The sequence below is a fragment of the Andrographis paniculata genome, unplaced genomic scaffold (assembly GCF_009805555.1).
Source record: "Andrographis paniculata isolate CXL003 unplaced genomic scaffold, ASM980555v1 Contig52END, whole genome shotgun sequence".
Classification (NCBI taxonomy): Eukaryota; Viridiplantae; Streptophyta; class Magnoliopsida; order Lamiales; family Acanthaceae; genus Andrographis; species Andrographis paniculata.
In genome coordinates this window covers 6,397,608-6,425,468 of record NW_026137587.1, presented here as the reverse complement: position 1 = coordinate 6,425,468, position 27,861 = coordinate 6,397,608, and the positions used below count along the sequence as shown (strand labels likewise).

The 27,861-nt window shown below is 34.2% G+C and overlaps 6 protein-coding genes across 6 annotated transcripts; 3 read left to right on the top strand and 3 right to left on the bottom strand.

Annotated features, from left to right (window-relative positions):
* Positions 1 to 16: 16 nt before the first annotated feature.
* Positions 17 to 2,807, bottom strand: LOC127254299 (uncharacterized). The gene is made up of 7 exons (XM_051279337.1): positions 2,458 to 2,807; positions 2,256 to 2,322; positions 1,091 to 1,137; positions 816 to 903; positions 581 to 714; positions 397 to 495; positions 17 to 310 (listed from the first exon to the last, which is right to left on the bottom strand). Exons 1-7 carry the CDS (start codon positions 2,785 to 2,787, stop codon positions 230 to 232), a joined length of 846 nt encoding a protein of 281 aa, XP_051135294.1. The 5' UTR covers positions 2,788 to 2,807; the 3' UTR covers positions 17 to 229.
* A 468-nt stretch (positions 2,808 to 3,275) lies between these two features.
* On the top strand, positions 3,276 to 5,061 carry LOC127254298 (probable pectate lyase 16). Its single transcript, XM_051279336.1, has 4 exons — positions 3,276 to 3,998; positions 4,124 to 4,227; positions 4,323 to 4,461; positions 4,553 to 5,061. The coding sequence occupies exons 1-4, from the start codon at positions 3,288 to 3,290 to the stop codon at positions 4,769 to 4,771; spliced, it is 1,173 nt and encodes a 390-aa protein (XP_051135293.1). The 5' UTR covers positions 3,276 to 3,287; the 3' UTR covers positions 4,772 to 5,061.
* Positions 5,062 to 10,811: 5,750 nt separating this feature from the next.
* On the top strand, positions 10,812 to 13,089 carry LOC127254894 (WRKY transcription factor 6-like). Its single transcript, XM_051280232.1, has 5 exons — positions 10,812 to 11,204; positions 11,291 to 11,386; positions 11,476 to 11,943; positions 12,052 to 12,165; positions 12,278 to 13,089. Exons 1-5 carry the CDS (start codon positions 10,911 to 10,913, stop codon positions 12,944 to 12,946), a joined length of 1,641 nt encoding a protein of 546 aa, XP_051136189.1. The 5' UTR covers positions 10,812 to 10,910; the 3' UTR covers positions 12,947 to 13,089.
* A 1,439-nt stretch (positions 13,090 to 14,528) lies between these two features.
* On the bottom strand, positions 14,529 to 15,775 carry LOC127254729 (uncharacterized). The gene has a single exon (XM_051279982.1). It carries the CDS (start codon positions 15,323 to 15,325, stop codon positions 14,756 to 14,758), a length of 570 nt encoding a protein of 189 aa, XP_051135939.1. The 5' UTR covers positions 15,326 to 15,775; the 3' UTR covers positions 14,529 to 14,755.
* Positions 15,776 to 18,815: 3,040 nt separating this feature from the next.
* LOC127254477 (aspartic proteinase oryzasin-1-like) lies at positions 18,816 to 21,666 on the top strand. The gene is made up of 13 exons (XM_051279586.1): positions 18,816 to 19,265; positions 19,366 to 19,426; positions 19,576 to 19,670; positions 19,747 to 19,859; positions 19,934 to 20,102; positions 20,206 to 20,245; positions 20,332 to 20,396; positions 20,477 to 20,590; positions 20,674 to 20,738; positions 20,827 to 20,968; positions 21,052 to 21,171; positions 21,250 to 21,338; positions 21,434 to 21,666. The coding sequence occupies exons 1-13, from the start codon at positions 18,867 to 18,869 to the stop codon at positions 21,516 to 21,518; spliced, it is 1,557 nt and encodes a 518-aa protein (XP_051135543.1). The 5' UTR covers positions 18,816 to 18,866; the 3' UTR covers positions 21,519 to 21,666.
* On the bottom strand, positions 21,654 to 24,455 carry LOC127254478 (peroxisomal membrane protein PMP22-like). Its single transcript, XM_051279587.1, has 7 exons — positions 24,301 to 24,455; positions 24,018 to 24,116; positions 22,785 to 22,886; positions 22,602 to 22,677; positions 22,164 to 22,234; positions 21,988 to 22,073; positions 21,654 to 21,887 (listed from the first exon to the last, which is right to left on the bottom strand). The coding sequence occupies exons 1-7, from the start codon at positions 24,370 to 24,372 to the stop codon at positions 21,836 to 21,838; spliced, it is 558 nt and encodes a 185-aa protein (XP_051135544.1). The 5' UTR covers positions 24,373 to 24,455; the 3' UTR covers positions 21,654 to 21,835.
* Positions 24,456 to 27,861: the final 3,406 nt, after the last annotated feature.

Below are 27,861 nucleotides of genomic sequence, written 5' to 3'. Positions count from 1 at the left end.
ATTGAGCTGAGGCAAATTATATCAAAGAACTATTAAATGATTTTATTTTTAAGGTCCTATTATAAAATAAGTTGGTACTTGAAGTACCTATGTATAATAGTCCAGTAATAATCACAAACATCATGGAACTCAGCCAAAGAATTATGTTGCTAGCTATCAGCTCCGAATAATCACCTCAAATGGCCAAGAAAAGCAGCAGAAATCAGTATGTTGCAGAGATAATACCAATCTATTTTGCTTGTTTCTTCGGATACTCCCTAGCTCCGAATATGGTGGATCCAATTCTAACATTGGTACTGCCCATCTCAATCTGCATTTTCGGACAAGAAAATAACTTAGTGAGCTGTTGGTTTTCCGGCATGTTAGCAATTTAGTTGCATAGTAGAAGTCACTCACAGCAAGCTCAAAGTCACCGGACATGCCCATTGAAAGCTCACATTGCTCTTCTGCCATCCCCAGTGCCTTGCAAATCTCACTCCGACAATTTGCTAATGTCTGAGAACCACCCAACGATGACATCCCAATTACAATATGAGAATCGGATTATTACAACAAACAACCACTGAGACAGGATGTGTACCTCGAAATTCTCTGGGGTAGAAGTATAATCCGGCATTCCTATTGTCATCAGGCCACGGAATTCTAGGTTAGGACAGTTTGTTGTAACATGTTTAACCAAGTCCACACAACCAGCAGGCTCGACACCGGATTTAGCTGCAGAGAATAATGGAAAGGTTCAGATTAGCTTTCCAAGATACGTCCCTATTTTGACAAAGATGGAATTAAATCAATTAAGACATACTCAAGTTACCCACATTCTTCACCACTGGTATTTACTTGGATCATTACTCCGAGAGGTTTTCTTCCAATGTTTCCAACTGCACGGTTGAGATGATTAGCTATCTGCAAAAAAGTAAAAATATAAAATCAGATACTGAGAGGCTAACTGTCATCAGAGTGCATAAAGATACACGATTAGATGCAATTGTTCGCCCAGCTCCTACACTACCATGATCAAAATTGGTTATGAACTAATAAAACTGAAAATGGCCAATACATGGAACGAAAGCATTAAGCTCCATTTATTTACCTTTTCATCATCTACAGTCTCCACCATGGCAAGATTTGGCACACCAGCTGCATACAATACAATACACATACAATATAATAATTAGAATGCAGAATTCTGTACCAGTACATTAGATAAACGATCCTTTCTAGAGTTTCAATGACAAAACTGAAGGAATAAATCTCCAATACTTCTTCCTGATGATACATACCCCTGTCAGTTGTTTTACATCTTTAAGTAGAAGTTTCTTAACATTTCAAAAGAAAATTCAGTTCACACAATAGTTTCTGCCACGGAGCTGTATATCCTCACATGCCAATCTTAGGTCCAAATGGCAAATGACATCAACTAAGCATATGCTAACACCAAGCAAAATCAAAACCATTGCATCTTATCACTAAATGTCTATGACAAGTTCTAAATTTCCACATGTTGCCAACATCATTTTAATTTATTCCTTTATATTATCTGTGAAGAGTTAAAAGCCACCTGTTTAATGATCAAATGTTTATTGAGGCAGAAACAGCCCTTGAGCTGCAACCATCTTATCAGTAAATGCCAATGTATGGCTTATAGTTTACATAATCACGACATTGGATCTGTAGGGAAATAAAGTTAAGTAAAGAACCATGTGAAACAGAATTGTTGCATAGGCTGGCAGTTATCAAGCTGCTATTTCAGCAAATAAAGCCGTTGTTAGGTTTTAACTTAAATGAGCTGCTACCAAGACATATGAAACTGTTATTCACATTCAATTTGGAGTGTAAGCGAGTTGCTAAATAGCCAACTAATACAGCCAATGGCTTCCACCTTTTTACATAGCTTTATCCATTTTCTAGGTGATGTTAAAGCAAGGATCACAATCCTACCACCGGATCATTGGTAGATAACAGCGGCTGGAAGGGGGAGTAGTTACCAGTTCAAATTCAGCCTTAGCAGCGGTACCCCATGACCGCAAAGCACATGGAGGCATCTACAGGGATTTAGGTCGTAGATAATAGCACTCAGTTGTACAAATTTGTATAGATATTGTATTAAGGTTGCCAGTTATTGGTTCTGACTGATTGATATTCAAGCATGTACTGATACTAGTTTCTATGGAATCCTCTCCAATTAGAAACCCTTTTAGCTTAATTTGCAGCTCAAAATTTTCTAAGAAACAGAGTGTGATAGATATTGAACTCACTTAGGAGTGGCTTCACTTTATTGCTCTGCAGATTCCCAATGAAATGCCATTGTATGTCTTCAGGAAGCTACAATTCAACAAAAAATTAAAAATTGCTGGTTAATATCAGTCTATAATCCGTTACACCAAATTTTAACCTAATAAAAAAAAAAAATTACTGATAACAAATAAACTGAAATCACGCAACAGAAATGTGAGAAACCTGAGGCGCTTTCTCAACGAGCTCTTGGACGTAATTTTCCCCAAAGCATCGGTGGCCTGCGTCGTACACTTGCCGAAGGATTGTCACTGGCTTAGTCTTGCTCACGGCCACCACTCGAATCCGATCCGATCCACGACCTGACCGCTCCGCAGCCTGACTCACTCGCTGAAGCACCGAGCGCAGCGCCGCCGCAGCCACGCTTTCCATGGAGGAAGCCGCCGTCGTATCTAATGGAGGAGAAAAGGACTTTGGTTGCGTCTCCGGTGTAGGAGAAAGAGAATCCTGTCTGGTCTCTGCTACCTCCCTTCCCTCACCTTCTGGATTTTTCATTTTTCGTTAAAACTAGAATTTCAGATTATTAGAATAAAAACCGACTATTTTTATTTTCGTAATTATTTTAATAAAAATATTGAATTAAATATTTTATTATTATTTAAAATATAATAGTAGTACTCCATATTGTTTTAACTATACTTATATAATAAAAAAATAACTAAAAATGAATCCCATCTGACTTCCCGCTTCAGTTCAGGTCAACGTTGACCTGCCGCGCCGGCGGCAGGACAGATTTCCTCCTTAAATAATCCGAAACATGGTGATTCAGCAGCAGTGACAACACTTAACAATACTTACTAAGGCCAGATAGATAGAGATAGTCGTCCTGTCTCGCTCGCACGTTGAAATGAAGCTCCAAAATCTCACCAAACAACAATCTGATTTCTCCAAAAACCAAAACCAAACATGGCTCCCACCAACACTTCCATCTTATTCCTCATCATCCCTTCCCATTCCCAATTTCTATTTCTACCCCTTCCCAAGTCTCTCCGGCCATGGCGGCGCCACCGCTCCTCCTCCTCCTCTGCCTACTCGCAGCCATCTGCATTTCACGCGCCACCACCACCACCACAGATGCATCCAAATCTAAATACCGCCCAACGAACTCCACCAAAAAAATGATGAACGCCATCGACTCATGCTGGCGGTTCGACCCCAACTGGGCCTCATCCCGCAAGGCTTTAGCCGACTGCGCCCTCGGCTTTGGCAGCGACGCCGGAGGCGGCAAGGCCGGAGCCATTTACGTCGTCACCGACCCATCCGACGACGCCGAGTCCCCAAAACAGGGCACTCTGAGGTACGCCGCGATCCAGGATGATCCCTTGTGGATCATTTTCGACAGGGACATGGTGATCAAGCTGGAAAACGAGCTGATTATGAATAGCTACAAGACGATCGACGGCAGAGGGGCTCGAGTCGAGATTTCCGGCGGGCCGTGTATTACGATCGAGGGCGTGACCAATGTGATCGTGCACGGGATCAGCCTTCATGACTGCAAGCCCGGGAAGCCCGGCCTGGTGCGGAGCACGCCGAGCCATCTCGGCCACAGGCTCGGCAGCGACGGCGATGGGATCGCCGTTTTCGCATCGTCGCACGTCTGGATCGACCATTGCTACTTGGCGCGGTGCGCCGATGGCCTCACCGATGTTACTCACGCTTCGAGCTTTGTTACGATTTCAAATAATTACTTCACTCAGCATGACAAAGTACGTAATGTGTATACTAACAGCTTAGACTTTTAAGTCATGTTCATTTATATGCTCATTTAATAATATTAAATCCTATGCTACTTAATAATTATTGTGTATGATGGAATGGTTTTGATTTTCAGGTGATGCTGTTGGGGCACAGGGACGGATTTACAGCGGACAGGGGGATGAAAGTGACAGTGGTTTTCAACCACTTCGGCCCTGGATTAGTACAAAGAATGCCGAGGTATTGTAACCAAAAACCTGACAAATTATAAAAACACCCCCACATTTTATTTTTATTTTTATTTTGTACCTTTTTCAAAAATACGTACATTGTAGAGTTAGATACGGGTACGCACACGTGGCGAACAACCGATACGAGGAATGGCTAATGTACGCCATCGGCGGCAGCGCCGACCCGACCATTCTCAGCGAGGGAAATTACTTCGTAGCCTCAAACGACGGTTACGCCAAGCAGGTTGAATTGAATTAATTTTGTATATATATATATATATATATTGAATTAATTAATTAAAATATAAATAAATATATATTTGGGATTTAATTAGGTGACGAAGAGGGAGACAGAGGATGCGTGGAAGGCCTGGAAGTGGAGGTCGAGCAAGGACGTGTTTCTGAACGGAGCTTATTTCGTGCCATCGGGCATGGGGAGCATTGCGCCAGACTATGCCAAGTCCCAGTATTTTGCAGCGGCACCAGGGAGCTTGGTCCCGGCCCTCACGGCGGACGCTGGTCCGCTGCTTTGTTCGCCGGGGAAACGGTGCTGATGCTGATGCTTACACAGTTTCGGGTTTTCTAAGGTTCGGTTAATTTTGTGTGTCTTGTCCGAAGAGTTGCTGCTTTTGTAATTAGATTCGTTGTGGGATGTAAAATCCCCACTCACTCTTTGTTTGCTCTCTTAATTTTGGAATTGGGTGGTGGTGGTGGTGATTTGAATTTGTGTTTCATTTATTTCCAGATGTAACTTTGGTCTGGTTTTTTACAAGTCAGTGTAGCGTTGTTCGTGTGAAGCGGAAATGAATGTTTTAGTAAAACAAGTGCTACTTTGAATGTGGGACTTTAATGAGGCCAGAGTCTTACGGGAGAATGTTGGGCCTCAGTCTAAAAAAATACTGAAAAATATGTTGGGCCTTATTTTTAGAAAAAAACAATAAAAAGATATTGGGCCTCCGTCTAAAAAAATACTAAAAATATGTTGGGCCTTAGTTTAAAAAAAAACAATAAAAAGATATTGGGCCTCGGTCTAAAAAAAAATACTAACAAAAATGTTCGTCCTCCGTCCATTCACTTAAGGGTGTGTTTGTTTTTGGGATTGGATTTTAAATACACAATTCATCCTATTTTTTTTCTCACAAAAAATATCAAATTAAATACCTATTTTTTATTTTTTATATTATACTAAAAATCAATTGTATATTCAAAACATCACATCATACAACTATTTAAATTCAAAATTTTTACTGTTCAAATCCCAATTCAAAATCCAATTTTCCAAACAGACACACCCTCGGCCTATGAGGATTTTCTGTTTAAATTCTTTTTCGTTCCTCCTAATTCGCATGTATAAAAATAAAAGTAAAATTGATCAATATAGTATATATGTAAAATTTCTGTTTTTTACATAGATTTTTTTTATCTTTATTTTTTTGAATTTTGATTTGGATAGTAATTTAGATGTAATTTTTATAAAATAAAATAATATACTTTTATATAAAATGAGAATTACATATAGTTAAGAATTCAAATCCAAATTCTAAAAATTGAGTCTTCATCTTCTTATAAAAATAATAATAATAATAATTATTGATGGAATACCTTTAATTCATCACAAACCTCCCATGGTTATCTATCTGTTAACATTTAAACAGAATTAATATATATTAATTCTTTATATAATAATAGTTAACACACGGTATAAGCGACAATTAATTTCAATACACAATATATATTAACTCAACCGGATATAAACTAGATGTAGACAACACATCTAGTCGAAGTGCACTATATGTGACAAGTGATTTCAATATATTAACACAACATATATATATATATATATAAGTTTTTTTCATGTGTAAGGCTAGCACCTTGATTGTTTGTTTATATGTATATAGTTGAGCAATGTATTTGCCCAAATGCATTATTATATATTGCTAAAATATTACTATAAGAAATGACAGTAAAGTAAATTATGATAAAAAAAAAAAAAAAAAAGATATAAAAACATAAGTAAACAACTCATGATATATGATTCAATTGTTAAATATAAATATATTTTTATAGTAACCAAAGGAAGTAATTAGTAATATTAGAAGCTGGTAGCACTGATTCAGATACATAAAAGTCAGAAACTGCATTAACATACATATGTACGTGTCGATTAATTTAAATTATATCATTTTAATTTCTAACTGTCAATCAAATACTGAATTATTGTGTGGATCATGATATACACGATGGCCTTAATTTGAAATTAATTAATTTATATTCCAACTCAGACGTAAGCTGCTTCACAAATTCCACATGCATATATATATATATATATATATATTGATCAAATATATCAGGCTCAGCAGCTTAATTAGCTGCAGTCTTCCTGTGAGAATTAGAAAATGGTTTGGTTAGGGTTAGGTATTGAAAAAAACATTATGCAATTCTAAAAATTAAATTCATTTTGTAGCCAGCCAAGGTTTTTAATTCCTTGGGATATACACACACATATATATATATATATGATTTCTTCCCATATCTGATTATTGCATTATGGTTTAATAATAATAATAACAAAGATCTGAAATATAGAGAAATTGGTTCAAGTTTGAATTTGTATAAATGCAGCTGGTAATATGGAAAGAAGAAGAAATCTAGACTTGGTTATATTTGGACAAATGAAAAGAACAAAAGGTTAATTAGGTTAGGTGCAGTGTGTGTCTGTGTGAAAAATGAAAAGCCCCATGTTAGCACGACTCTTTAATTTCAAAATTAAATTATATATATTCAAAATTTGTCCCAATCAAGCTTGTAAAATTAAGGCAAAATACTAAAATTAGAGTGGATCGGATGCCTTTTAATAGTGATCGTTTTATTATTATTACTATTATTATTAATTTTATAATTTATTCAACTTATTTAAATTTAATCAAGAATTAGTTTTTATTCCCAAAATACTCATTTCTTTTAACTCATGTATATCTTTTAACATGAATCTTTATGGTTGCAACAGCTGGACAGTGGACACCAGCAAGTATAGACGTATATATAATTGTTATTAATTAATAATAATAATAAATAAATAAATTACGGAAATTATGACAGCTAATGATGGTCCAGGTCCAGGTCCAGGTCCAGGATCACAAGTGAGGCAAGGCACGTGCGCGGTGGTCTTCAGTCAGACAACAATATCTTAGTCAACTCTCTTTTTGTCCCAACCGCCCTTTCTTTCCTTCCCTCTGACTTTTTTGGCCCTTTGTTGACCTCCTCCCTTTTCATCTCTATTTTTTATTTATTTAAAAAATTAAAGATAAAGATAAAAACAAACTATAGCATACGTACGTCGAAGTTGATTAAATATTTATTTTTATTTTATTATATCCTAAATAGAAGCGCGTTAACGTGTGGCAAAATTCAAGCCCTAAATATTTGTCATTGGGATTGATTTTCAATAAAAGAAAACATTAATGATCGATGTGCGGCTGGCCGGATTAACTATAAATATAAATAAATAATAAATAAAAAGCGTGAATGCTTAAGTAAGTGTGAGGTGGAAATATATATACATAGGGTTGAATTTTTGGCCTTTTTTTTTTTTCCTGCATTTATGGGAGGGTCGTTATTACTTTCCCATTGTTAACATCTTCACATTAATGAGAAATTGAATTTTTTTTGTTAGTAAGGTTGTAATATAATAATATTATTAATTAATTAAATATAAATATATATATATATATATAGTTGCGTATAAACTTTATAAACCGTAGTGGAAGAGTTGTACAAGACTACATCGTATTCTTACTAGGGTTACTAGGTCTAGGATGCCCACCACTTGGGTATGACTGGACCTACGACTAAATTCATAATATTAAAAATGACATCGCTAACACGAGATCCATGCATATGCGTATGAATATGTATGTATACGGGCTGTTGCGGTATTGATTAATTGAGGTAAATAAGTTCCATGGTACGTGATTTGTCTCAATATCATATAACACGGGCGGACAACACTTGATTAATTTATTTAATGCAACATTATATGTTATATATAAATTATGTACAGTTCAGTTCATATATTTATATTATATTTTCTCCTTCCGAATTAATTATATCACTTTACTTAGGCACGAAAAATAAAAAATAATATTATTTCAATATATAAATAAGGTGAACAAAAAGTGAAATGAAAACATCGTATAAAATTTATTAAAAAAATTGATAAAACAACATGTAATAATAAAGTTTGTTCATTTAAGTATTTTTTAAGTAGCGCGATTCTCTAAAAATATTATTTTATTAAAGAATTATAAATATATATACATACATTAATACAATATATAATACTATCTTCGTCTCTTAACAAACTATCAATTTTTTCATTTTGATCCGCCTCGTAACAAAATATCATTTTTTTTTAGTAATTGTACTGTCTACCCAACGTTACAAATACTCTTACAAGTTATAATATATTACACAAATATCATTACATTTCTATACAATACTAATAAGATTATTTTAATCACCTATTATATAACAATATAATACTAATATACCTTAAAATCTATGCAAAAAAAACAAAAAAGTACATACTTAAGAAACAAATGGAGTATATAATATATATTTTATTCAAGCACAACGAATATATAATCTAACACAAAATATTATTTTTATATTATCAACACAATTTTTTCATATCTAAAATAAAAACATCATCTATATATATATATATTTAAAAAAAGAATAGTGAGCAAATGTTGAATACTTATCTCGAGTGTAATACATTATATTGTCTTTGACAATATATATTATTATCGAAAGTGACATACGAGCTTTTCATCATATTTCAACTTTCATTTGATTTTAATTTTGAATTGATTGAATCTTTTTAATAATGATTTCTAAATTTTGCTACGCACACCAACCAACTACTACTACTACTATATAGATATTAGTCGATTTTCAAATATATATTTCCGATTCCATAAAAAAAAAAAATAATAATTATAATAAACCAACAAATTATACACATAATAAATAAAATTTGAATGCTTCTTGGCATAAATTTTATTTTGTTCTATGATTTCCGGCACATAATTTAATTATAAAATCTGTGTAACGGTTCCTATATATTTATATATAGACCTCCTCATGGGTATGTGGTTGCCACTTGCCCATCATGGTCAACTCTCAATCCCTACTGCTAATCTATGGTAAATTGTAGTGAAAGCAAAAATAATACATTTATCTTCAAAATTACAGGCCACGGTCCAAAAATTCGATTCGAATTCATCACAAAAAAATTATGCTTGAACTTAAAAAAAATATACTCGAAAATTATCCGTTGTGCTTGGCCCGGCTAACTTATTAACATTAATATTTAAAAATATATCTATTTATATGTATGTTAACTAATAAATTATTATAAAAATTGAACTATGATTTGATGGTAAAATTGTTGGATCGATAAAAGTATAAAATTGTGTTACAAATTAATATAATACAAATTTTTTTTTCATTTAAAATCGAATACTCCGTTCGTCTATTTAAAAAATGAACATATTTTTTTTTATGTACGAAAAACTATATAATATGTAATTAATGATATATTTTTTTAGTAGTTTAATACACAGTATCTGAAAACTTGTGAAATGAAATAATCCTTTAACATATATATTTTACCAATTAGGGTGAATTTCATAATTTAAATGGAAAAATCAAATATTCAAAGTAATTCTAAACTGAAAAAGAAACACATTTAAACTTGTTTTCTTTAATTGGTTTTAATTTTTTTATCATGTGTAATTTCTTATAAATATATATATAGTTTTCACAAAATTATGTAACATTTAAATTATTATATGAACAAAAAAAAAAAAACTTCAAAATCACATATCACTACAAAAAATTAATGTATTTGTAACCGAATTCTGTTTCTAAAATTTACATAGTTAACGTAGTTCCATTCCTATTTTCGTTTCTAATGTCATTAATAACGAAAAAAATATAAATTTAGTGACAAAAAAATTTTGTTACAAAAATAATTTTTTATTTGTAGTGTATCCTAAAACTCCCAAAATTCACATCTTAAAAAAGGCCATTGGCTAATATATATATATATATATTTACCCACCTCGATACACATGAATACATATATCATGTACATGTGTACGTACGTAATACTTCACCAACTAGCACGCAGAACAGAACAGAAGCAGCGTTGGGTCAAACTCGTTGACTTTGTCTGTTACCTGTTCATTTTCGTCACGTGGATTTCGGCGCATTGATCGGGACGGTGGCTATTTTTCTTACAAGCAAGAAGCAACCTTCATACTTCATCTCCATCTCTCTTAAAATTCTACAACAATGAATTGAATTGAATTGATGATGACGCTGATAAACCCATCTCGATCAATTCCAACCTCCACGAGTCAAATTTACTATTGACCAAACACACCCCCATCTCCAAAAGTCAAAGCTGTGGGCCACCCGCCATCTGGCATGCCGACTGTGACGCATCACCTTACGTAACTTTATCAAACCCCCCGTTCTCACCTCACCTTCACCTTCACCAACCCTTTATATAAACACCGCCCTATTGCAGGTTTCGGAGAATTCTGGGATTTTCGTCTTCTCCGATCTGGACACCATCAAATCAAATTAGCAATCTAATTTCCCTACTCGATAATTTATCTATTTATGGACAAAGGATGGGGCCTCACGTTGGAGAGTTCCGACCAAGTCGGGGTTTTCGGAAATAATAAGACCACAGCTGCTCCTCCTGGTCCTGGATTCACCTTAAGCCCCAGGTTGAATACTACTCGTGACAGGGGTGGTCTGATTATGTTCCCGCTGAAATCGCCGCCGGCCGGCGACAGACGGCCGGAAGTTTTAGGGGAACTTGATTTTTTCTCGGGAGATAATAAGAGGACGCCTGTGGAAGAAGTTCACCGTGACGTTAAGAAAGAAACCATTTCCGGCAGAGATTTGGAGGTAATTAATAATTACTTTTACAGTACTGTACAAAATTAGATATATCTATATAGTTATTTATTTTTTACGGACTGGTGTATATGCAGCTTGTGGTAACTGCAAAGAGTGGCAGCGATCAATCGACGGTGGAGGATGGGATCGTCTCCGGCGACGTGGATCGCGACGGCAGAGCAAAAATTGTGGTAATTAATGAATTAATTATTATCTACATATGTTATGTTAGATTAATTTCGGATTAATCCTTAATTGAGTTTATGGATGTATATAACAGCTGGAACAGCTTCGTGTTGAGCTTGAAGGAATCAACGCAGAAAACGAGAAGCTAAAAGCGATGCTGACTCAGGTCGGCAACAATTACGCTGCCTTAAGGATGCAGTTCGTCACATTGATGCAACAACAGCAGCAGCAGCAGAATTCTGAATCCGATGATGTCAGTCCCCAGCCACGGGGAACCTTAACCAAAGACGAGAGTGAAGCTGAGTTGGTGCCGCGACAGTTTCTGGATTTGTCCCCCGGCGGCGCCGCCAGGCAGGTGCCGGACGAACAATCGAACTCTTCTTCCGAAGAAAGAACGCCGCCGGGGAATAAGAGGGTTGACCACGATGACGCGCCTGAATCTGAAAACTTTGGTCCGAATAATAAGGTTGCGAAATTGAGTCACGCCAAGCCCGACGGCGCAGATCAGGCCACCATGCGGAAAGCACGTGTCTCGGTTCGAGCTCGGTCGGAAGCTCCCATGGTGAGTAGAATTAATTAATTGGAAAATTTGATTATATTTTTATAAGTCAATTTTCTGTATTGATGATGAGTTTGAGTTGAAAGATTCTATTTTTAATTTATGTTGTAGATCTCCGACGGATGTCAGTGGAGGAAATACGGACAGAAAATGGCGAAAGGGAATCCGTGCCCACGTGCTTATTACCGGTGCACGATGGCCGTCGGATGTCCGGTGCGGAAACAAGTACGTTCGGGATTATTACAGACAGTTTATTTAGGGATGTAATTTGGGGGAAATTGGGAATTAGGGTTTGTTACTGATTATTGATTAACGGAAGGAATTGTATTGATTTTAGGTTCAGAGATGTGCGGACGACCAGACTATCTTGATCACAACCTACGAAGGGACCCACAACCACCCCCTCCCGCCGGCCGCCGTGGCGATGGCGTCCACCACCTCCGCCGCCGCCAACATGCTCCTCTCCGGCGCCATGCCCAGCGCCGACACGCTGATGCATCCAAATAATTTCCTTGCAAGAACGATGCTACCCTCATCCAATGTGGCCACCATCTCCGCCTCAGCTCCGTTCCCCACGATCACGCTGGACCTCACGCAGTCCCCAGCCGCGGCGGCGGCGGCGGCGGCGGCGCACCACATCCAGAGACAGCCGCCGCAGTTGATTCCGGCGGCCGCTCCATTTCCTCTGCACAATGTCCAATCCACAATGATTCCTCAATTATTCGGGCAAGCAGTTTACAATCAGTCCAGGTTTTCCGGTCTCCACATGTCAAATGACGCCGGCGCCGCCCCACAGATGCCCGGGAATTCACCGCAGTTTCATCAGCCTTCGTCGTTCGCGGAAACCCTAAGCGCCGCCACAGCGGCGATCACCAAAGACCCTAATTTCACGGCCGCCCTCGCCGCCGCAATCTCCTCCATCATCGGCGGCGGTCAGGCTAACAATGCCGGCAGCCATTCGACGAACAACAATCCAACCGTAGATAGAAACGATAGCAGCCATTAATCTGCTTCGTTAACTTAAATCCAATCCATTGTTTCTCGATCCATACACCTCTCATAATTTTGTTGTCATATTATTACAATTATGATTTATTTTATTTTAATTTTTTATTTGGAAATGAAAATTGATTCAATTTAGGGATGCAATTTGCATGTCCATACCTGCTTGTATTACCAGCGGCCAAACAGATTACAATTACATTAAATTCAAAATTTATTACACTACAATTACTTGTAGTATTATCTTGTTATATACTACTAATTTTATTACTTTCTGGTCAAATGACTAATGGGAAAACAGCCTACAAAATTAGTGACAATTAAAGACTGGAACAACGACTGAGGACCATTTCGTGGAATAAACAAACGTGTAAAAGGCATATTCTGACATGATTGGTCAACACCTCCGTCCAATCAATTATCGACACGTCATTTACAGAGAGGAATAAGAAGTATACGTTGCAGAGACTTCAGGACAACTTCGTGGATAGTTTCAAACCAATCAGATCAATTAATAAATAAATAAATAAATAATTAATTAATTAAATGGGTGTTGATATGTGTAAAATAAAATTGGGACAAAGTGAGATACGTTATTGACTAACGTGCCACGAGTGTCGTCATGACGTTGAAATACTCACAAATCTTACTTAGGCTTCCAATGGTTGTACTTTGATACACAACGTGTGGGTCGCATCGTCGGCTTGTACTCATTCATGGAGTACAACCCTACATTAAATTGCCGAAGTTGACATTTGACTCATGGTTATGTTCAAAAAATCCGCTTTTGCCTTTTCACAATAAGACAATTCTCGTCTTGGTTTTTGTTTTATTTTTATTGTAAAAAATATCTAACTATATTAAAATATAGAATATATTTTTATTTTAAAATACCACATATTAAATTTATTTAGTATATTAAAAATAAATCCCATTATAAAGCAGATATATTATTATTATTATTATTTAAGAAAACGGGCTAAGGCCCAGCAAAGGCTTCGATTCAAACTATCTATAGCCCAAACAGTTTTGGACATTTGCCAATTTCTTTAGGAAAATAATCATAGGGTTCGTTTGGTTTTAATTTGAGTTTGATATTTTGATATGAATATTAGTTTAAGTAACACTTTAAGATTATATTTTATTATGTAAAATAATTTATTTATTGTTAGAACCTTACGAACTGAATAAGTTTAGATTGGTGTTTGAAAGACAAGCCAAACCACCCTTATATTGTATCAATAATTACAATTAAGAACTCGTTAGTGTTAGAATATCAAATTGAAATTATCTATTTTAATATAGTGATATAAAAATCGTCTAATAAGACAATAATTCTATAAATCTCTTGAACGAGATAATTACCATAAATATAATATATTACTTCTAAATATATTTTAACACCGCTCATCAAACTTAAGATATAATCGAACAAACTTGAGTTTGTCAGAAGTGACCGAAAAAAAGATATAGCGGAAATATTCTACATACAAATCTAAATTCACCAAGATTGATGTCGTCCACTGGATCAGAGTAAGAAGAATAACTCTCAACACAGTTAGAGTTAGAAACATGACTTGCTCGCTCACAACGGAACTAGAACCGAAAATAGACTCATTCACTCTATAGAACTAGAATAAAAAAAAAATTCTCAACAACATTAGAGTAAAAAAGTAGAACTCAAGGACGGAGACGGCATACAAATGATAGCATGACCGTGGATAGAATAAATACATCAATAAAATATAAAAATATATGGGATATGTCGGATCATGGAGGTACCTGAAGAGAATTTGGCTCGGAGTACGTATATTTATAGTGAAATCCGGATTGAATCGCCCGGGGATCGAATTGTTCTGTTGAAATGCAGCATCAATGCGTAGTTGTTCACCTCGAGAGTTCGCAGTTGCTCCCGGTACTGAGCCACCACCTGCTTCAGTTGCTGGACTTCTTTGTCTTTCTCGTCATACTCCTTTTGGCATTCGTGCTGGATGGCTGCGCGTTTAAGAATGAAAATCTCCCGGCGAAGCGCCTCAATATGTTCTTTCAGCATCAGATTTTCCTGGGGGAAATTTTGCGCCGCCTCAGCACTAGCCCGAGAACTTATGGTTCTCTCGGGACTCTCCAAGAAATTAGCTTCTCGGCATCTTGCATCATCAATGGTGGTGGCACTCATCATCTCATTCGCAAATAAGTTCACCCATTCTGCGCCATCTTCCGGCAAGTTGTTCTGGACGTGTGGCTCTTGCAAAGGAATTGCCCCCTCATTAGGAGGTGTTTCACCTTTATCGACGGTTACGTTTCCTTTCGGTGGGGCCCGCATTGCTATTAGAATATCCGATATGAAGTTTGTTGAGGTTTTGAATTGCCAAATCAAGATCATGGCCAGATTCTTCCATAGCTTTCTCTAGAAGCTGAACATCAAGATCAGGAAACAATCCCCTGAGATGAGCAATCGGACTCGTTTGAACAGGCGGCGAGTAGGTAAACCTGACCGGCGACGTAGATGATGAGCACCGAAGCCTCTTTAGCGCCGGCGGCGATGCAGATGCAGGCGATGACGCCGATGGGTCGATTTCCTCAAAGAACGACCTCTTCCCGCAGAGAATTGCAGACATGGTAATGATTTACAAAACAAAACAAAACGAAAACCAAATTAACCGATTCAACTCAAACCCTAAATTACACCTCCAATTACACTTTAATTTGCTCGTGAAATTCAAACCAACAATAAACAAATAAATAAATATAAAAATAAAAGCGGGTAATTAGAGATTCTAGGGTTAATTCGAGACCCCAATCTTCCCCCGACGCTTCTAGTTCTTCGTTTGCTTTTTTGAAGAAGAGCTTTGTTAAAATATACTAAGGGTGTGTTTATTTGGGTATTCATCCAAATTTTTCCCCCAAAAAATATCAAATCAAACACCTATTTTTCATTTTCTATATTATACTAAAAATCAATTTTACATTCAAAATATTACATCAATGCATATTTATATCACATCATACAACTATTCAAATTCAAATTTGTTACTATTCAAATCCCAAGTTTGGGAGTTCGGATTTTGGATTGGGATTTGAATAGTAAAAAATTTGAATTTGAATAGTGGTATGATGTGATATAAATATGTATTGATGTGATGTTTTGAATGTAAAATTGATTTTTAGTATAATTAAAAAATGAAAAATAGATACTTGATTTGATATTTTGGGAGGAGGAAAATATGTGTGAATAATAGAAATTCACAAAAATCATTCAAATAAACACACCCTATATTAATATATTTATGATAATTATCTTATTTAAGAAATTCGTGAGATTTTTGTTGTATTTAAACGATTTATATATCACTATATTTGATGATTGAAATAGAGAATTTCAATTTCTTACTCTAACATGGTATCAGATCCAGATTCTCTTCGGGTAACTCCATAATCCGTTATATTCCGTATATATTTTTATATTTTATTAATGTATTTGCTTCTATCAATGATAATACTGTTATTTTTATGTCGTCTCCATCTATACTACTCCACTGACAAAGTCTATTGAGAGCGAGATAATCCTATTTCTGACTCTAGTCCTATAGAATGAGCGAGACATGTTTCCGGCTCTAGTTTCGTTGTGAGCGAGCGAATCGTGTTTTCAACTCTAATAGTGTTGGAAGTTCTGCTTCTGACTATGATCTAGTGGACGACTACACCACTTTCAGTCAACCTTGACGAATTCAAATTCGTACGTAGAAGATCTCATCTATATGTTTTTCGGTCACTTCTGGCAAACTCAAGTTTGTTCAATTATATCTTGAGTTTGAGGATGGAGGTCAAAATATATTTAAAAACAATATATTATATTTATGGTAGTTATCTTGTTTAAAAAATTCGTAAAATTGTTATTTTATTTAGACAATTTATATATTACTATAAATATATATTCTTATTATTCAAACAGAGAATTTAACTTTCATATTCTAATAATTACAGTAGAGATAATGATAATGCTAATAATTCTACCAAAAAACAAATTCTCAATGCGATCATAATAATATATTGGATTCGAAAGAAGAGATAAATAAATAAAAGAATTAGTACTATCTTTTTAACATTCAATTTATTATTTTATTTTATAAAAATATTACAAGTGTATTCTCTTGTTTTTTCCTTTTCAATTTTTTTTTTTTTACTCTAAAAACACACCAATATTCAACACTCACTTTCCATGCAAAAAAATCACACCATACACCAATTTTCATATCAAAACCTTAAAAGAAAGAAAGAAAGAAAAAAAAAAAAAAAAACTCTGCATCTAATAAATATTTTCTATATAAAATACGTACTACACCCAACAATGATTTTACATATAAAATATAAAAACAATATATATATATAACATAAAATACACCTTAATATTTATTATTATTAATATTTTTTGTATTTAACTTATAAATAGAGATAATGATTAGAACAACGATTATATTATTGCTATCTTTAAAAAATGATGCAAAGATAATTTCATGATTGTTTTCTTTATAACATAAACCATGAATTAGAGCCCACAATTTCATGATTGTTGAATAACTGAAAGGGTGTTCAATGAGTACACTCAATTGTTATTAGATTGATACAATTATTGAAATTCTATTTTTAAGTTTCATATATAAGCTTTTGACACTATTGCCAACACAAAATACATATTCAACGATTATTTACTTAAAATATTATATAATTTGCTTTTTACACAAATATTTTTACTATCAAATACATTTTTTTTTTTTACTTAAAATATTGTATAAAAAGTTTATTTTCCACATAAAATATTGCATCCAACAATTATTTACATCAAATTAATATTTCAACTATTTACTATTATAAAAATTCTCTAAAACTACTTCCAAACTTTCATTTAAAGAAACCTTAATTTATCATTTCGGCCGTTCTTTTGTTTATCTAAGAAATGAAAAACAAATTCAACATATAGTGTTGTTTGATTAATGATTTATTTTAGCGTAAACACATCTTTTGCCTATATTTCTTATAAATGCATATTAATCTTATTATACTACAATTCATTGAAATTTTATATGATAAATAAAGAAAAATCAAAAGTAATTAGATAAACATAAACACTATTTATTAGAAATAAAATGCTTCTACTTTTATTATTATTTTTTAAATGTGAAACCGTAGCTACTATTCGAAAATGGTTACAAGTCCAACCCAAACGCCCGCCGCGTTTCTGATATATTATAAAAGTATGCTAAAAAAATTAAAAAAATTTATTTTTATTTTATTAAAGCTAAAAATATAGCAGTAAAAAGGAAAACAGAAAAAAAAATTAAAAATAAGAAGTGGGGCCGCTGAGTCCGAGTGAAAAGAGCGCGAGGACGTACAAGGCAAGCGTCGCGTGTTAAGCTACCAATGCTTTGCCGACACGTAAGCATTCAGTTACGCTTCACTAAGACTTCGTTTTCCGCACGTCACTGTCACACCATCGTTCTCGCTCCCTCCATTCCCATTAAACTCAGTAATCTCCCTGTTCACCCTCACCGCCGTCTCTTCCAATTCCGGCACCACATCGCCATCCGACGCACCTCGCCTACCTCCCCATTCCCTACCATTCCCAAATCCTCATATGTTGCTTCACCAAACTGTTTACCGTCCTGTCTGCTCTTTTCATGGCGCCGGCCTGAGAATGAATGAAAAGCTATCCCGCTTTTTTTTGCTTCCACACTCCACAAAACGAAAACGAGTGTTTCGTGACAGCGACCGACAACTCCTCCAACAAGTTTAATTAAATCCGAGATTAGGTTCTCTTTACCCTCAAGAAACTCCTTCCTATCCCTACTTAATCCCTCCTCTCTATATATTCTGACCACACTCCTGTTGCCTCCTCCACACTCTCCATTATTATTACTTAATTCATAATGGGGAGCACAAACGGCGTGGAGCTCAAATATCTGATAATAACGATTACAATAATCGTGTTGGTTTCTACTCCTGCTTTTTGTTGGTCGTCTGATGATGACGGATTGGTGAGGATCGGGCTGAGGAAGGTGAAGTTGGATGAGAACAACCGGCAGGCGGCCCGGCTGGACCGGTCGGAGGAAGGGGAGGAGCTAAGAAGCACGATGAGGAAGTATGCCGGCATCCGAGGAGCTAGCGGAGGTGGTGGTGGTGGTGGTGACATAGTGGGGTTGAAGAATTTCATGGATGCTCAGTACTATGGGGACATTGGAGTCGGGACTCCACCACAGGAATTCACTGTCGTTTTCGACACTGGTAGCTCCAATCTCTGGGTTCCATCTTCCAAATGCCATTTTTCTGTGAGTACTTTCTACTTTAATTTTTCATCAATGATGACAACAATTTGATTCGGTTAGTTAGTTAATCGATCTGTGTGTGTGTGTGTGTGTTTTGGTTCAGCTTGCATGCATGGTGCATTCCAAATACAAATCAGACAAATCAAGTACCTACAAGAAGAATGGTTGGTTTCTCGATCTTTTCAGTTTTTGTTTTCTCTTGTCTTAATTATTCTGGACTGAACCTCGTCTAAAGCCCAACGCCAAATTCAAATTGAGATTGAACCTTTGTCCAAATGAATCTTGAGAATTGTTGCCATTTCTTTGTTGACAGGAAAGTCAGCTGAAATTCAATACGGGTCTGGATCGATCTCCGGGTTCTTCAGTGAGGACAGTGTCAATGTTGGAGAGTTAGTCATCAAGGGTCAGGTAGGTTGTCTAATGTTTCCAATTTCATCGAGATTTTGCATTGATTCTAGAGGCTTACACTTGTTGATCTCTGTAGGAATTCATCGAGGCGACGAGCGAGCCAAGTCTCTCATTCGTAATGGCCAAGTTTGACGGCATTTTGGGACTTGGGTTTAAGGAGATTTCACAGGGTAATTCGACCCCTGTATGGTAAGCAAAGAAATAGCATACTTGCTTCATATTCTTTTTTCCAAGGCTGTATTTATAAGTTAATGTCCATGCAGGTACAAAATGGTCGAAGAAGGTCTAGTTAAGGAGCCAGTGTTCTCATTCTGGCTTAACCGGAACATAAAAGAACAGGAGGGTGGCGAGCTTGTGTTCGGAGGAGTTGATCCGAAACACTTCAAGGGTCAACATACATATGTCCCGGTGACAAAGAAAGGATACTGGCAGGTTGGTTATCATCACCCTTCTTACACATATCTTTGTCTAGTAATATGATCTTACTCGACAAAGTTAACTTTCAATGTTATCTAACTTGAGGGTGGTTTCATAGTTCGACATGGGAGATGTTCTCATCGGTGGTAAAGCCACTGGTATGTACTCTTAAAATCTCCTCAATAAAGATGTGTTCTTGGGAAAGAGTAGTCTAATTTTGATGTCTTTATATTTCCCTCTTAAGGCTTTTGTCGCGGTGGATGCTCAGCCATAGCTGATTCCGGGACTTCGCTCTTCACTGGCCCTACGGTGAGTTTTGCCCAACTATTGTCGTATGAGCTCATTTCCCTTACTCTAGGATAACAAGTTAATTGTTTACTGTTGTGTAGGAAGTAATCTCTAAGATCAACCAAGCCATAGGAGCCTCTGCAGTTTTACGGCAAGAGTGCAAGTCGTTGGTCGAACAATATGGCCCGGTCATCATGGATCTTCTTCTCGCAGAGGTATGTATCGGAATCCAGCTTCTGAATTTCAGTATCTTGTTGCTTCTGAATTTCTGATCTGCACTCTATCTCCATTGAACTAGGTTCAACCGAAGAAGATATGCTCCCAGCTCGAGCTATGCACGTTCGATGGAACCCGGGGTGTGAGGTGTGTTCCTTTCTCCCTGCAATAATTCCTCAAAACACTTCTGCAACATTCATAATTCTGAAAGGATGATTTGGTTTCCTGATACTAGTGGGGATATTGAGAGTGTTACGGATGAGCAAGACACCAGATCGGCTGCGATGTGCCCTGCGTGCGAAATGGCTGTTGGGTGGATGGCAAAGAAACTCAGGGAAAACATGACTCAGGTTGAGATTTTGGGTCATGTCGAAGAGGTATGGTTGCCAGGCTATTAGCATCATTTACTTATGTTGCTCCATCTTGTGTTGATGCTAATGTATCAACATTGAAACCACAGCTTTGTGATCGACTGCCTAACCGTCTTGGAGAATCAACCGTAGATTGTGCCAACATTCCTCGAATGCCTACTGTTTCCTTCACAATAGGTGGAAAAGTCTTTGAGTTGTCCCCAAAGGAGGTACTATTATTACCATGGTTCTTGCCAATAGCCCCGATAACATTAGTGCGTAATCGTTAACTTTTTGGTGTTGATCAGTACATACTAAAGGTGGAGGAAGGTTCACAAGCACAATGTATCAGTGGTTTCACTCCTATGGATGTCCCTCCTCCTCTAGGACCTATTTGGTAATCTACCCCTGTTATCGAGTTCTTTCTTTCTATTTTTTTGCATTGCCACCATTTTTCGGATGCTAAGACTACCTGGTAATCATTAACTGCAGGATCTTGGGGGATATGTTCATGGGACGATACCACACAGTGTTCGACTACGGAAAACTCAGAGTGGGTTTTACTGAAGCAGCTTAGATGAACCACTCAGCCTTGTTATTGCTATAATGTACTTTTTCTGACTATCTGTTAGCAACTGTGTGGTTAAAAGAAAGATGGTGGTGTTGTCTGTTCTAGCGAGGCTATGTAAATGAATCTAATATATCAAGTATCTGTTTAAACAATATATGCGGCATCGATTATTTAAGATATATGGTTTAATCCACAGATGAATATATTCAGAAGGACAGAGGGAAGGGGGAACAATGAGAAGAAAGCGTTAGATACAACTAACCTTTAAGTATTGCAATCCAGAATCCATAAAACTATATAAATATTGTTGCGCCAGAGTAACCTTAGCCTTTAGTTACGGTCAGCGACTTCGCCCTAAGATTCAGAAATATTCCCCTGCAAGAACAGCAATTGAGTTTTAACTGTAAATCTGAACAGAGTATATCAGCATAGGAAAATTCAGAAGATTGTGAATAATGTAGAGAAATGATTGTACCAGAAGAAGGCAACGACGCTTTGGACAATAACTCGAAACTGTAGGGGCACATACTGGTGATTCACCCATCCAACGACAGGCCAGAACTGCCAAAATATTGATGATGAAGTTGGTAAAAATGATCACTTTTTACTTCATCAAGATTAAATAAAACTTGAAAGGCTAATTGCAGCTACCGTCCAGGCGGCATACTGCACAGTTGGATATTCCTTCTTGATCTTGGATTTCACATGAATCCAGGGTCTTCCTATGTATATTATAGAATTTGTGTCAATAATATCATCATCTAATCAGGATATCTTAAGACTACCTCACTGGTTTATTCATCCATAAACAAAAATAAAATCAATAAGCAAATCAGGAGATATTTATGCATCTTTTACACTACACAGCTTCTGTTTAGGGCCAATATACATCGTTAGATGGCCATATGTATACAGAATTTATAAGGAAACCATTTGTATGATCAATGGTTGATATGTGTTCCTCAGTCACTTATCTGACATTTCCAGAAACTCCATTTATGAATTTGTCCAGAAATTGAAGTCTTAGCTTTTTCAGCACAAGCTTGGTTAAAACAAAGGATTCACAATCTAGAAGCCACAATAACTTACCCTCAACAACTAAACCATAGTAAAGCATGAAAACCAAGTTGTTCCACGGGCCAGATGTCATCTGCTCCACCACCACCTGAAGTGATTTCATATGAAAATTTTCATTCCTGGCAGTAGATTCTCATTTTTCTAATTCAATAGAAAATTACAAAAGGAAAAATTAAATATGAACGTGGGAACTACCTTTTTGGCTACTGTTTTTGTGTCCTTCTTCCCCTTGAAAAGTTTATCTAACATTATATGGAAATAATGGCCAAATGGTCCCAGATAGGCGGCGCCGAAAAGCTGTACTCATGTTCGCATCAGATTAATAAATTATCTTGGAAGCATTCTTCGGTTTTATTTGTCGCATTATCATTAAACAACGGCAGAAAACTTCTAAAGGAATGTATAATCAAATATTGACTCATAAGACTAGGTACAAGGTTAGCGGTCAGTCTTAACATACCATTTTACATGTTTCAGAACATCAGAATGGTTCATTTGGATTCTACTAAAACTTGAGCAATGCAGTCCTGCCGTGTTTCTTTGAGGGAATTACAGCTTGATTATGCTTCCATCTCAGTTTTTATACTTCTTAATATTGCAGGTGCAAGAAAATGCATAATCACATTTCTAGTTAAGATGGTAGCCACTTCCATTTTCAAAATACACAATAAATTTACATTGATTTGTCTCATGAATCAAAATCAAAGAATTGAGATCAATTATCATACAGGTACATTATTCAAGCCTCACAAAGTGAAAAATCACTTGCAAATATGATGTTGAAATAGAAAACAATGAAAGAAGTTAGATTGCAAGAAACACTGATGTGTAATATATATGATCACTTGTCCAGAAACAATTACAAAAGATAACATCACAACGGACCATTATTGTTATATATGTAATTGGCTAACGAAATTTCACTTATAAAACCAAAAAAAAAAAAAAAAAGAAAAGAATAATTAGTCATAATCCCTGAAAGATGACAAGAATGAATGAACCTCAATAGGCATTGAAGGACTGGCAATAAACCTCTACCAACCCCAACAAGTATCAGCACGGACATTAATTGCATTTTCACCAAACAACCGATTCCACACTATCTCCTCCACACATTGCACAAACCAAACAGAAGATTTGGAACAATTCCAAATGAGAAAAAGAAAACTATGCTTCTAAATCAGTCGATCAAGTGAATCTTCCAACAAATTTTAGATGCATCACTCGAGAATAAACCATTCCTAGAAACAAATTCATAATCTGCATAACACCAAATAGAATGTAATACATTTTCCACGAAAATTTATCGAAATCAAACAATTTTCACAAAAACATAAATAACCAATTTGATTACTCGAAAATAAATTTAAAAACGCAACCAAGTAAACAGATGCAACATTAATCAGAAAGTCAATAGCGACACAGTACCACTTTGAGAAGAAGGCGTTTGAGTTGAAGTTTCTGGATGCCGGAGAGCTTCTGCGACACTACATCACTGATTGCAGACAACACTCCCGCAGTTATCACCTAACAATCGAAATAAACATAGAGAATTAAAATAAAAAATAAAAAAGGAAGCACACGCATACCGTGATCGAGCCTAAGAATCCAAAGAAGAAACCGTACACACGAATACACAAAACATATATATAATCGGAAGGCTTTAAATAAAAACTAAAACAAGCAGAGGTTGAAATGCAAAGGCAAAGACTTTGGTTCGAAGCGGGTGCTTCTGCAGCTGCATCAGATACTGCTGGAAGCCGTTCTTCGCCATGGATCCCATCGCGCTCTCGACTGCTGTCTGGTCAACCTAAAATTTTGAGAGCGAAGCAATAAAGCGCTGTCTATTCACAGCAACCACAACAACAACAATAATAATATTAATAATTAATTATTAGTATTAGTATTGGTATATACTTAGGGTGTGGTTGTTCGGGCTATTGGATTAAATTTATATTGTTTATCTCATTTTTTTTTAAATGAATCAAATTAAATATTTATTTTTTTTATATTATATTAAAAATCAATTTTACATTCAAAACATCGTATCAACACCTATTTATATCACATCATACAACTATTCAAATTCAAAATTTTTACTATTTAAATCTAACTCAAAATTCAAACCTCCAAAAAAATAAAAAAACATATATATAATAATATACTGTCCATAACATTACATTTGCTTTGTTTACTTTTTAAGACAATATTTTAATAATATGATTATAATAATTATTTTTACGGATTTACTCTTATTTTTTGTTTAAAAGATTTTATAAATAAAAGTGTAAAAAGAGAAAAAAATCCGTATAAATGAAAGAAAATTTGTAACTATTTTGAGAGTTTCAAATTATAAATAATAAAAATATAATTAGGATACTTAAAATATTATACTTTTTCAGTCCACCTCTAAGATTACATTTATTTTTGTCGTTATTATATGAATATTAAAAATATTCTCATAGGTGTATTTTGTTATTAGTATTTCTCATGAGATATCACCCGTGTATTTTGTTATTAGTTTAATATAATATTTTGTAAATAATTAATATTCCGAAAGTATATTTTATTGAGGATAAGATTGCATATTAAAAAATAGAAAAAAAAAATCAAAAATAAAAAACTTATATTCGCTTATTATATAAATATACATGCTAAATAATTGTTTGTTCTCATACAATATTTTTAGAAAATATATATATATATATATATTAAAATTCGAATACTAAAAAACACAGCCTCAAAGTCTTGGATTTGCAATTTAAACCAAGTTTCTTACTAATTCAATATAAAATTATACTTTATTGTTTAATCTTACAACATATTATATTAACGTATTATGTATATAATTAAGAACTCAAATTCAATCACAAATTTTCATTTGTATATCTAGATTTATGTATTATTTTTTTACTTATTAAATTCACTACGTATTATTATTATAAATATTATACGTGCTTTATATTTTTCACTTATAGTGCTTAGCAATTAGTTGATAGATAATTAATTAATTAATAGTTAATTTGATTAATGAGATATATTTAGTGATGGAACCAAGCTTTTGAACATTGGGGTGAAATATTGTTTAAGCAAAAAAGGCCGGGAGCCAAGGATGATGAGTTTGAAGTTGAAAATTTCAACAAAACTACAGCATAGTTATATTTTTAACTATATATATATATATATATATATATTTTATTGGACAAAAAATAAGAATTAATAAAATAAAAAATATTATAATAATTCTTTATATGTAGAACAATTAATAATTTTACCAAATCAATAAAAAAGAAATGTTCAGTATTTTCAAGTTAAAAGAACATAGTTTTAGTTGGCACCGATAAAGTATTATATAAATTAAAAATACTTATTTCGTACGCCTCCAAAGGTTTTATTTACCTTTTGCGTCATTATACTTAATATTTTAAATATTTTTATATTTGTATAATTTTTGAAATTAATAAGACATTAATGGAAGTATTTTTGCAATTTTTTCTGAATTTATACTATATTTTAATATAATAATTATATTAAAAAATCAACACACAAAAAAAAAATAAACGAGACCCTAGAGCCAGATAGTAATATTATTTTAATTTGCAATATTTTTTATTCAATTTTTTTATATATATACATTTTCAGTAAAAATATATTAATTTTATATATTATATCAAAATATTATTTAAATAAACTTTAAATTCAAAATTCAAATATCAGTGCAAACATAACAATCAAACCCTAAAATATCACCACAATAATGTAATATTAAAAAAGGTTATTACTGCGCATATATAGAATATTGTAATGTTGGTGTAATATTCTACTTACTTTAAGATGATGGAAATTCACAAAATTTAAATTATAGTAATTTATATTTATAGATATACACTTTATTTCTTTTGTGTTTTTTTATTTTTTTTTCACACACATTTTCAAAAGAAAAACTAAAATATTACATATATTCATTGTTATATTATCTATATAATTCTCTGTAAATATAAAAAAAATACATTCAAATCATTTTTCATAACAAACACACCCTCTAGTAGGCTCTGTTTGTTTGTACAAATCTAGGTTTCTAATTGGTAATATACTATTTATTAATTTTTCTTTAAAAAATAATAAATCAAGTATATATATTTTTTATACTATATTAAAATTTAATTTTATATTAAAAATATTATATAATACATATTTTTATTATATCAAATAATTATTTTAATTCATAATTTTAGTACTTCAAACTCACAAACACACAATAAATATTTAAATGAATGGATTCCAAATGTACTTAGGGTGTGTTTGTTTGAAGGATTTTTCCGGATTTCCACTATTCATCCAATTTTTTCCCCCCAAAAACATCAAATCAAACACCTATTTTTCATTTTTTATATTATACTAAAAATCAATTTTACATTCAAAATATCACATCAAACCCTATTTATATCACATCATACAACTATTCAAATTCAAAATATTTACTATTCAAATCCCAACTCAAAATCCAAACCCCCAAACAAACACACCCTTACTGTATATGTAAATTAAATGAATTGAATGTTGAATGGTTAGTTTGGGTTGAAATATTGAAAAAATTATTTGAATATAATGTTTTATTGGAGGAAATTGTATTACACCTTGCGGTGGTGTGTTTGTTTGGGGATTGAATTTTATATACACTGTTCATCCTATTTTTTTTCCTAAAAAAATATCAAATCCAACCCTATTTTTCAGTTTTTATATTATATTAAAAAACAATTTTACATTCAAAAAATCATATCAACACGTATTTATATCGCATTATAGAACCTAAATTTTCATTTTAATACTATACTCCATGAGATTTTAAATTTTTTTTTTATATCAAATATATAAAAATGTTTATATTATAATTAAAACATCAATTAAGAATTTTGCTATGTTCATTCTTCAAATCAAACACCCAAATCCAAACAAACTAGTCTCAAATTTGAATTAGAATGAAGATGATATATATTTAATATTAAAAGGGAATTGAAATTATAGTAAAAGAATGAAGATTTATAAGACCACTTCCAATGAGCAAGAATTAAGTAGTGCGTGCTTCTTGCCTCAATTAAGCTGGATTGTAAAAGTATGTTCTTTTATGTGTGTGTTTATATTTTGATAATTTTAAGATTAAAATACAACCATGTATTCTACAAGAAATTTGAGATATTATATAGTTAACAAAAAAAAAAGAAAAAAAGCATCAACAACATCAAACAACAAATTAAGGGGTAAGATGAAACAG